Below are 12345 nucleotides of genomic sequence, written 5' to 3' on the forward strand. Positions count from 1 at the left end.
GGGATAAGTGGGTAAAAATAATCGGGTAATATAGCGTACAGCTATACTGCTGATACAGATTGGTTATTAGTATTTTCAGTTTTTTTTTTTTTTAAGGAGGAGCGATTATTTTTAAATGGTAGCACAATATTAATTGAGCAAGATGTGTAAGTGAATTAAAACCCACAGAAAAAGGACACGCTGCTTTGTCAACTACAACACGAATAAGGAACCGGGAATAAGTAACGAACTTCCAGGTGGTCAAATAGCTGTGGAAGCTTTGGGGAATGTGTATTCCTTTTAGCGATGCAAACTTTGCACGGTAGCAAACGCTCTATAAAACTTGCCCAAATGGCCAAAAATAATATGAATATTCAATATATCATGTTTACTTCTCAGAAGCCAAACCACACGTAATAACGAGTGCAAACAGATAACTATTACTGGCAGTCACACTACTAGAGTGCCTACATACTGTACTTCTGTGTTTCTATTACAAATTGAACACTAGATGGCGATGTTACCCCAATTGATAACTAGGAAGATGACGAATGAAGAAATGCCACTGCTAATATTTTGTTTAAATTAATGATGGAACATATATGACATGACATATCTCAAGAGAAATTTCAGCATTGACAGCTATCTGGTCAGAGCTGATGGCTTGACTGGTGGAATTGGTCCAAGAAAAAAAAAATAGGATCATTAGAATTTTACAGTGAAGAGATTTTAAAGCCAACCGTTTATTGTCTAGCCAAATTAACCTATTTCCTGGAATTTTCAACAATAAGAGACCCCATACACAAGATAACTAGTATATACTTATTGTTTTATATCAGTATAGGCACTATTACTAGTCTTCCTGTATGTTATGAGACATACAAATTACTGTACTGCTTTTGCTTAGCTGAAAGGTGCAAATAGAGACTGCTGCTCTGAGAGCAATATGAAAAAAATTCCACTGTCACTTCAGGGACATTCTTACTCTCCATGTTACAGCAGAATATTGACAACTGGGTACTGTACAGTCCAATATCATTTTATTTGTAAACATTGTAATATATATATATATATATATATATATATATATATATATATATATATATTATATATATCTATATATATATATATATATATATATGATATCTCGTTAGGCAGATCCCTCTATCATAACTCAATCCCTCTATCATAAGCAACTTACAGAGTGGTCAGTGGTCAAGAGGCTTTTTGTTTTCACTTGTGGGCCTTTACTGGCTGATATTGATTATCATTCGTCAATGAAGATTGTTCCAAGAGGTTTAGCCTGGCTTGATTTAGAATATAAATATAATACAAAAGAAGAATGGAACAGAGTTAATTATTTTTAGAAATGAGAAGTACGTCTAGGTTTGTGTTGACTGTAGAGTTAAGTGCACGGGTTATACAGCAGTAAACCATCACCAAGGATTTACTGCATATTTTACTGTAAAATATAACATGATTGTGGGATGCTGCCACTTTGAAACAGTGGCCTCAAATTCAAATTAGACGTTCAACAAAAACTTGCCTCAACAAATTAGAGGGAGAAATGATTGAGGAGTGCTAATGTACTATATTTTAAAAACATGTGGATTTGTTGCATTGAATCTGTGCTGTCCTGGCTGCCCAGATGCTCTACACCCCATTGACAGTGTTGAGGCGGGTGTAAGCGCTCATATGAACAATTGTATTTTTGTAGCAATACCTTTTTTCATAAAACCAAAATATCAGTCTGAAAAATCTGATTGGGGAAGTATGTATATTCTGGTCCCTTTGGGGATAAAATGTCTCCACAGAAGACAACTACTGCAAAAACATGAGGGCAACCCCTTTTGGAGAAACAGTTCCCCACACTATATGCTTTGCTTGAGAACCAAACCTCAGATGCAACAGTATTTTGCTTTGTTTGTTTTTCTTTCTTCTGTAATATACTATCCACAAAAAGGTAACAAAACAAATATGTGGGTGGGTAGTGATGGTGGAAAAAAAAACACACAACTCAATTTGTTAATGAGAAAATAACCATATACTTGTGTAACTGTGAGCCTTACAACATCTATAAAACAGAAGCGGAATATGAACATACAATAAGTGGTTACCATATTAACATGATGCATTTTAAAGCCTGAATGATTTGTCACAGCTAGCATTTACTGTTCATTGGTTATCTGCCAGTTTTTGCCAGTCTAAACGGGATGTAGTGCTTTAAGCTCCTGCCCCACCCCCCCCCTCACCAAAAAACTTGTGCCATCTTTCATTAAAAAACAGAATTTGAATTATTATTTCACAAAATTATTTTTTTTCCCCCCTGACAAATGTAATGTATGTGTTTTGCGTCAGTGTATTGTGTCTTTCTAATAGAAGGATAAAAGTTCCAAGGAGACATCTATATATATATATATATATATATATATATATATATATATATATATATATATATATATATATATATATATATAAATAGTTGCATATATATAAAACTACAGCATGCATGAGGTACTAAAAAGGTAAGTATCTGTATAGGATGACATAAACAGCACTAGCATAGTACCAGTCTTTCACTCCTGGCATCTACAACATAGTTTCATGTAGTTTCTGGATTAGAAGCAACAGTCTATTTTTAATATTGAGTCATGTGGTGTGTATGTGTTTTCTTTCTGATACATCAGTGTGTGTCTCAATGTGTATTCCAAAGCACCAAGAACAGAACTCATTTGCTGGTTAAACAATACAAGGCTAAACTACTGGTCAGACAGTGGTTTGACCTTGGAAGGAAAGCATCCTCATGTGGTGTTAGCCGATTATGAGTACCACTATCTGTCAAGATTGCATTGCAAAATCAAGCACTTCCCAGCTATGACTGAACGTTACTCTACAGAGCCCCTAAATATTCTAAATTAGTCTATTCCGACATCTCTTCATCATTCATTACTCTAGGAGTCACTTTCCATTCAGACAGACATACTAATAAACTACATTAAACCACATTACAATATACCTTACATTGTGTAGTGAACTGCAATCAATTCAGGCATTGTGCCACTCAATATAACAAATAAAACATAACCTGGAAATGAATAACACAAACTATTGTCACTTATGACTGGAGAACCTGGAGTCCTCCTTTCAAAAAATACTGTATATAGCATTATCAGTACTTCCACATTTTTCATGAAGTGCCGGATTAATATCTAATAAATACTACACAAGTTCTTACTATCGCATCAAAACCTGCTTTTACAATCAGTAACAAACCTCAGAAACAATTCCACAGCTGCAAACAGAATTCCCCTGACTTTTAAACCACTTTAAATATGCACAACTTTTCAGAAATTTAACAACCTTCCCAGACAAGCGCACTGGCTCACGCTAAGTTTCACTTCCACGCCAACAGTTTGTAATGTGTATTTTATTTCACTAATGTATTTGTCCATTAAGAACCTTAATAATGTAATCCCTGTGCACACACTAAAACCAGCCTCCTGCAACAAGGCAATGTGTAAATCAATTCTCAATTCAGTCCCACACCAATATACAAAATAACTATTCAGTCTGTACTCATATCAACGTCATTAAAAAGTTAACTGTATGTTTTATAATTCTGTCATTTAACCATGGCTGGCTATGATTGTTTCTCCTTTAAGAAGTGTCATGATGCATGTGTGATGTTAATATTAAATTAGTATTTTCAAACAGTAAATAATAAGAAAAAAGTTTACAGAAAATCAATACTAACAAAATGCAACTCTGTATATCACTGAAATAGAAAAAAAAAAGAACTTACTTGCTTTCATGAGAATAATAATAATAATTCGGACCCAACTGCATTTCAGTTCATAAATTAAGACTTGCGTTTGTGTTCCTGGTGACAAGCAGCTGCTTTACTTTCAGTAAAAACAATTTTTGGGGGTTATAGGAGAATGAATGTTCTCTCTGAAATTCCTAATCCAGAAATTACCGTAACCATGAAGTAAATGTATTGCTTACGTGGTACAAAAAAAAGTTGTTAGCCCCTCTCATTCTTACGAGTAACATAAAAAAGCACAAAGAATAAATACCACAGTTCTCCTTGAAATGTCCAAAGAGAAAACTGCTGCACAAGTCCCAATTCAGTATGTCATGCAGCAAGCCAAATCAGTCCTTTCTGACATTGTGAATATCAGTGCCTTTCATACAAGATTCCTGGATCGTTCTTAATACTGGCAACAAAAAGTCAAAAGAGAAAGATATATGTTGTGAGTGTGTATATATATATATATCATATTCTTCGTACAAGGGATAACAAAGTGCGTCAACGTCCGACACAAGTCTCAAGGGTGGGTGCAAAAGCCATTTACTTGCAATATGGTAGGGAATCCCTTGAAAAGTGATACCATATTTAAAGAGTTATGATAATCATGTTCAAGGTGTCTTTTCCAGGTTTGCCAAGTGTCCATTTTGACGTCCTGAGAGGGCGTTCATCCAATTTCCTGATCCACTTCATTGGTCATTTGACTGGTGACTTTGTGGGGTGCTCCAAGTCATAAAGAAGTGAGTACATCTAAAGGCTACCTAAATTAAATATGTGTTCAGTGTGAAACTGAGTATGGAAATGCAGGTTCTTTACTTTGGGATTTTGGGTCAATCCAAGCATCCCATACCCAAGGGTCAACTGGAATTAAAAATCCACACTTCTGTTTTGGCCTAACCCATTTCCACCATCAAATTTTTATTGCAACCGATAACAGCCCCTACAAAACACCATCAAAACTGAAAAGGTATTATATTGTAGAATGGTTAAGCTGGTTTCTGAAGGGAGGGGGTCTTTATTGGATATGTTTTAATGAGGGCAAGGGTTTCATTACATTTTCCCGCAATTTAATATATACCAATAATGAACACAATGGAACATATATAACAGGGCCTACTGCATTGACTGTGACAGCTGCTTTTACATGTTGAGAAAACTCAGATTTACATGGCTGGCAATTTTAAACCTAGAGATTGCCTCAGAAATCAGGTCTCCAGGTTAGTGGCCTCCATTCATGTCATAGGTCAAGTTTATATGCTAATTGCGCCCAATGACCATCATTATTTTTGTTCAAGCTGGATATAATATGATCAAGCAAATAAACACTAAAACAGAACATATACTTATATAATATAATGAATACCGCTGTATATATGTAGGATTATGCACATAAGTTGTTTTTCAATATAATATTTATAGACTTTGCATTTGCCACAGAGTTAGAATGACAGCAGCAGTTCATAAATTATGAGTAAAAACCCAGCTTAATTGCAGGAAAATTATAAAAAAAAAAAAAAAAAAAAAAAAAAAAAAAGATAAATCTGCCAACCTACAAAAACAGACCATCATCTGAAACTACTTTATCAAGAGTGTTAATGTGTTTATTATGAGGGCATGGGTGCCTCCATAACAACAGGCTCTCGCATGATTGTCAAAAATGGTGTGGTTTTAGTGGCATGTCCATACTACACCTTTAAATATTATAACACAATAAAATGCTTTATTTTGGATACGGTAAACTTTTAAGGCAGTGTATTTTGTAGTACTATTGAAAATGACTGCATACAATTATTGATTATAATGGAAGTATTGTTACTGTGGTAGCTTCCAATTTTCTTTAAGGAAGTAGCAGTTGAGTTGAAATTGTAACATCAACTCAAAGTAGATCACTTTGCTTTTAGTGAAAGATCCTGCCTTTATCTGTGTTGCCGTGGTTCTGCTAGCACCACTGACAGCTGATGAATTTTATATATGTATACATACAGACACTGAAACTGACCAGTATTAGAACCAGCTCAGTAACAAACTGGTGGAGACTGGCTGTGGCCATATAGTTTATAGCCTAGCTGACCCAGTTAGTGTGGTGAACCTGTGTTGCATGACTTATGACATTTATCATGGCAGATCTTGTTTTCTGTGCTGACATCAATGAAGTGGTATGAGTATGCATTTTATATTGCATACTATATGTATGTGCGAGTGTATCCAGACCAACCCAAAGGGATACTATTAATGAGATCCTTGCTGGAATCCATGCTTGTAAACTCAGATTAGCATTCAGAATGGCCTTTACAAATCTGTGTTTTAGGACTGTTTAAAGAGACAGCCTTCGTGAACAGCTTAAAAAGGTTGATCGCAGGCATTTGTATCACTCAGGCTGGCTTTTTTTTTATCTTACACTATTAAATTCCCAGCAAAATATAATGCCTTCTTAATATAACATAATACTGTCTAAAATGGTTGCTGTGGTTGCTGTTGTGCCCTAGACAGAGCTTCAGATCCTGGTGTAGGGACAAATGAGATAGGCAGGTTAGGTTTCAGTTATCACAAAATGAACCCATCCACACAGACACAGCTCATCTCTCTCTGCTGCTTGCAGTCTCTCTTTGCACTTTCCCAGCAGAACTCAAAAAAAAGAAACGCAATGTTAAAAAAGTAAAACCTGAAAAACAAAATCATGTCCTCACTAGCAGTTGTAAGTTTCCCCTCCTTTGCATGGTTCTTGTGATTTTATTGAGAAGCAAGAAAGCCTTTTTTTGTCGTGTGCGTCGGCAATCCCAGTTCGTCGGTCAGTCGGTCGTTCTCTTCTAATGGAAAGCCTAGCTAAAATAAATATTTAGGTGAAGGATGTCCAGTCCTGGTTCTGCAGTTCTGTGATTGTCAACGGGTGTGGAGGGGTGCATGTGTGTGTCTGTGGGACAGAAGGGTTACTCCTCCTCATCTTGGTTGGCATAAATCCCAGCCTCCCATCGCAGTGCCATTGAGCTCTTCCTGCGCGTCACCCTTGTCGCATCCAAAACCTGTGGAAACCAAGAAGGTGAAGTTACTCCACTGTTTGTCTGAACACATGGGTGTCCACGAACAGAATGATACCCTTCTCAGTGGGAGGCCATTTACTATCTTCTACTGAACTGAACTATCCATATGAAATATCTTTATTAATACAGTCCATACTGTACGCTGTTATGGTCCCAGTGCTTATTATAAAAACAAGCTGAATTTGTATAATTCAGCATTGTCTTATACATAGTTATGAATAGAACCATTATATGTATTGTACTAGTGCTTTTCTATTACCTTTACAGGTCTTGCTTTCTACAGTTTTGCATTTATGTAGGAAGACAGGCAGTGCTGTTTTTTACCTGCAAAAATGCTGGGCGATTGGTGATGACTTCCAAATGTAAACTGTGAAAGATTTTGGATGTTTTAATATGCCAATGCTTATTAGCTAGGTTGTTTGAAATAAGAATAACCACAGACACTGAATATGAATATGCTGATTTGAAAGCATAATGTGAACATAATTCACTCTCGCCAAACATGAGGCATGTAAAATAATTATTAACACCCAGTTATAATAATAAACCATTCATGTAAACTAAGACATTGAAATAGGTATTGATTTGCATTAAAAAAAAGAGTATTAAAAATACATTTGGGTAGATGATTAAACACATAACTGTAGAGGTAATAGTTTCAGTTAATCTGTAAATAGTATTCAGAAATAGTTAACTCAAAGTCTAGTTCATAAGATAGCTAATGGTTGTTACACCTCAGTCCATTTGAAGACAGATCACTATAGCCTCTTACAACATTTAAAACAACATTTTAGCTGTCTTTGTGACGCCCCTGCAATCTGTGGATTAGACCAATCCAGCACTGAAGGCTAGAAAACAGGCCTCCCCCGATGGGCACTTTCTGAACCCGACACAGACACATCAAAAACTGAAACAAACTCAAACTCTTTACAACACTAAAGGAAGGCTTCTTACAGACAGGTAGCAGCTAAGATAAAGATGATATCAATGGTATATATTTACTTTCACCATTTCCTACATGACCTGCATGTTTGTGTGTCTCAGTACCACGGAGTAACCTTTCCACAATTTGTAATAGCAGTGCCAATCTGGCAGTGAGGGAAAAAAAAACAAAAAACCATGCACCACAGTAGTGTGGTTAGGATATGTAATATTCCCAGTGAACAAAGTTGCTGTTATTCTGATGCACAATACAATTGTAACTGTTTTGAGGTCATAGCATGCCAGGAAATAGTAAGAGGAGTCTTGTAATTCAGGAATAAAGGCCTCCCCCTGCTGTTTTATCTCGATGCTCATAGCAGCAGGGACAGATCTTTATTACTATTATGAACCCTGGAGTGTCCAATTAAACTAAAAAAAAGACAAGTTAAAAGCCTTGATTACAAAAAGAGGCAATTTTGTTTATTATTTTAGGAAACATTCACTCACAACCATCTAGATTACTGTATATGGTGTTAGTTATCTATGTCCAAATTTATATCTATGTCTATATCAGATAGAAAGCAAAGAATTTTCAAAAATGAAAGAGAAAAAAAGCTCCTTTTCAGTTATTTGCTTGTCTTCAAAGTAGAAATCCACTGTCTGCTTCTAGTGGGTAAGCATGTTAAAACATTATAATCCCTTTACAAAATTAAAAATAGGAAAAAAGAATGAGAAGTATTTGAGTAATGATGTTTAATATTGATGATTAATATTAATGTTTAATATTGATGATTTAAGTTCTATTCTAGAATTTGACAAATTTAAAAACTATTATAGAATTTGACGAATACTGCCTTTGGTTCCAAGGTTCATATCCAAAGTATGTTATGGAAACTTCCATGGGATGGAGGCTGGTATCAGAATAATTTCACTGGAAAGATTACAATTACCTGGAATAAAGGTGCAGTCCTTAACATTTAAAAATACATATTCTTTCCCTTTGTTATGCCACTCCCATTTTCACAACTCTCCCTGATCATTACCCAACTGAACGTTTAAACATTTGCTACACTAAATCTGTAAAACAGGATATTCAATTTAACAGTTTCAGCTAATTTGTAAGTAGTATTGAGCTAATCTAACGCAAATCCAAACACAGTTGAATGCTTCAGGTTTCTTCTAGCATTTTCTACTGTATAACTAACTGCAGTATTGAGATGGCTATGGTTAACACTATTTCAGCAAACAGAAGGCTAGAAAACAAGCCTGCAATGAAAGCCACTTTCTGAACCTGACATAGAAAACTGAGCTCATATGTTTCTCCTCTGAAAACAATGCTTAAATAGAAGATTTGTAGTGTGCCACCCTACTGTTCTAAAGCCATTAGACAGGTAAATGACACGCATATAAACTGTTTCTCTGTGGACAGGTGCTCTACAGTGTTGTACCTTCAAAGAAGATACAATTTATTAATTCAATATTACTTACGTGAAAAAAAAAAATAGGTTAAAGAAACTCCCAATTTGCTTGTAGACAATGAACTGACACCAATATAGGCAATGCTGCTATTTGACTACATGCATGCAAAAAACTGAGACAGGCATGCAAAATTAACAGCATTAAAGCAAGCAGTGAACAGTTACCTCAGAAGTAACATCATTAGCGAACAATAAAAGGGCGTACTGATGAAAAGGAAAGAAGCAACATTAGTCAATCAATGTGACACATGAAGGTGTGTACAGAAAAACATTAATAAGTGCAGTATCTCCTTTGCATGGTCTTTCACTAAGTCATTTTCTTTTTCCCACATTTTTTTTTTTATTCATTTCAAGTTTGGGAACTTGTTGACGACTTGTTTTTTGAATTGATAGCTATCTTTCCCCACCTTCATTTTGAGAATGTTGCATGTGAAACAAATTGTTGTCCTGTCCTGAATTAAAGGGACATTCCTAGGTTGCTGCTTTTTACTGAGTGCGTAAGCATGATAATATTATCCTTGAATCTCATTTTGGACAGTTTCAATTCTTAGCTCTGCGTCAATATAGTTATATATCTTTGCTAAGTTTCCAGAAAACACATATTGTGCTTTCTCTTATTTCCTCGCCACACCCTTTCTCAGGTGCCATCAATATGCCTCAACCCTCCCAAAATGGAGAGTAGTTTCTTTACCTTTAGAAAAGGGGCCACAGGATGGTGTTTTGTGATATTGGCACTGACAACACACAGGTTATTTGTTTAATAGTCATTTTCTCTCTTAATATGTATGGCATTCTTTTTTTTTTCAATTAAGAATTTCTGGACTCTTTTCCTCAATCTTTTCTCAGTGGAAGACTACCCGACCAATCATTACAAGTTCAAGGTAAATCTGGGTTTTAAAATGTTGTTTTTAAGAAAATAATGATTTTCTAATAGCAATAGTGCCCTCTCAATGAAGGCTCTGCTGTATGGTAATGAACCTTGACTTTTGTTAGCGCCCATGCCTTCAACTCCTGTCACGCTGCAGCTTAAATAAAGCCAACAAGACAAATTCGATTTGCCAACACCTATTAGCTAGAAAGACTAACAATAATTACACAACTTGATTAGAATTTATTCAAAGGACCAATAAATGACAAGATTAATTTTTCTTGCACTGAGAAGTCTAGAACTGACTGACAGATGACTGATGTCTGCATAGGACATTTCAAAACTGAGGTCAAAAACACTGTAAATGGAAAATTCCACTGCAGCAATTGTGGTCGCATTCTGCCCGGGGTCTATCACATTCTAATAATAGTCTGAGTCGCAGGAGCTGTAGACCTTGCAAACTTAACATCAGCAGAACAGGGTTTCAGTAGCTCAGAAATGAAAGTGTTGAGAATATACTTCAGCTCACTATGTTATTTTTGAATGTTCATTGCAAGGGCTGAGAGACATTCCCACTGAATGAGCTAGATTTTAGTGCACAAGTTGTAGTTAAAACAGATTTTCTGCCACAGTACTCTGAGTTTGCGACATGAAACAATTCTCCACCCTCGTATCAACAGTGAATGCTTGACTCATTGGCTTGCCCCTGTTTGTAAAAGTCAATTAAAACGTCATATTCCACTCAGTAACCACTAACAACAAGTAAAGGGCAGATTGTTTCGGTAATCAAACAAAACAGTTATTTGATTATTAATCATGCTATTACAAAGAGGCAACGTTCTTTAGAGCGGCACTGGACGATAATTATAAACAGCACATTTTCTATATTGTAAATACAAGATTTTATCACAAAGGATGGAGAGCATGCTCAAATTGAGTGAGGTTGACACACTTTTAAAGGAGATACTGCATTATGTACTTTTTCATTCAACAAACAACACAAATGTAGAAAATGAGAACACCACAACGCAGTGCACTTCACACTGCATAAACTACTGCCTTGATATAAAATCCTGCTTATTCTATATTCTATGTTATACAATGTGATGCAGCCCCAGTGTTTATATTATGGAAAATGGATTGGGTCCTTTGTTGAAATCAAAGTTCAATAAAGGCAAAAGGCATATTGTTCGAGAGAAACAAAACAAATATAACGCTATTAAATCATCGATATGTTCAAAAATACACAATCATACATTCTATATAAAACCTATAAACCGATAAAGGAACTAAGCAAAACATTTGTCTTTCTGAATAAGTTTCCTAAAACTATTGATAGAAATCTTTTTTGAAAAAGGACTTGAGGGTCCTTAAATTGACCACCAGAGTTTATTTTTCTTTCAGAACGTGTGTGACTTGTGTAGTAATTAAAAGGGTAGAAGAAAAATGGAAGGCTCTACCCACTACATGTGACTATAAGGCCAATTTTAATGTTGCCTTATTTTCTATGACAATCACACAGCTTCCTTTTTTTTCCTCTTATCTAGGGTCTAATGACATGGTCTCCTCACCATGGCTACAGTGCTATACTTCATTAGAAGTGTTACACTTGTTATTGTAAATGTAAAAGCAGCAGAGAGAGGCTTGAGCAGAAGATTGGGTGCCATGTTACCTTGACAGGAGAGTTGGTAGATCTTGATAATTGGTATGACCTGGTTGAACAAACCTTAATTGAATCAAAACCATTTTCAAAGTGAGAATGTACTATACCAGAATATATCAATATATATTTGCCTGGAGTTGAGGTACCTGGTTGTACATGACTATATTGGATGTTGCTTTATTGGGAAAAAGCTGTATTAACAAATTATAATAAGAGAGACCCCTAGCATGATGGACAATTTAATAAGTCAAATATAGGAACGGTACATTTTAATTAATGTACTTACACTTGTTTCGTCAATCTTTTCCCGTCGTTTAGTTTTGTGTGATTCAAAGTCTTCCATGAGGGTCTGCATGTAGTTTTTGGGCCGCTGGTTGCCCCCAGCATCCTCATTTCTTATGTCAGGCAGCGAGGATGGGAGTGGGCCTTCAGTAGAGGGGAAAGCAGGAGGAGCAGGGCGAATCTTCTCAATCTTGCCTGCAACAAAAGGTAGACCTGAAGATTAGGCCACATCCAGCATCCATCTTAAAGGACACCTCTTTCATGCCCTGCAAAAATTATAAGGTATAATAAATAGTTGGTAACTGAGC

General features: G+C 35.8%; 1 protein-coding gene across 1 annotated transcript in view; it reads right to left on the reverse strand.

Moving 5' to 3' along the window:
• Positions 1 to 2507: 2507 nt before the first annotated feature.
• Positions 2508 to 12345, reverse strand: part of LOC121303422 (A-kinase anchor protein 2-like) — a 143892-nt gene continuing 134054 nt past the window's right edge. The window contains exons 11-12 of the mRNA XM_041234128.1: positions 12042 to 12232; positions 2508 to 6807 (exon numbers count right to left, since the gene is read on the reverse strand). Of these exons, the coding sequence (XP_041090062.1) occupies positions 6715 to 6807; positions 12042 to 12232 (284 nt within the window). The 3' untranslated portion in view covers positions 2508 to 6714. The remainder of the gene's footprint in view (positions 6808 to 12041; positions 12233 to 12345) is intronic.

This window comes from Polyodon spathula, chromosome 2 (genome assembly GCF_017654505.1).
Source record: "Polyodon spathula isolate WHYD16114869_AA chromosome 2, ASM1765450v1, whole genome shotgun sequence".
Taxonomy (NCBI): Eukaryota; Metazoa; Chordata; class Actinopteri; order Acipenseriformes; family Polyodontidae; genus Polyodon; species Polyodon spathula.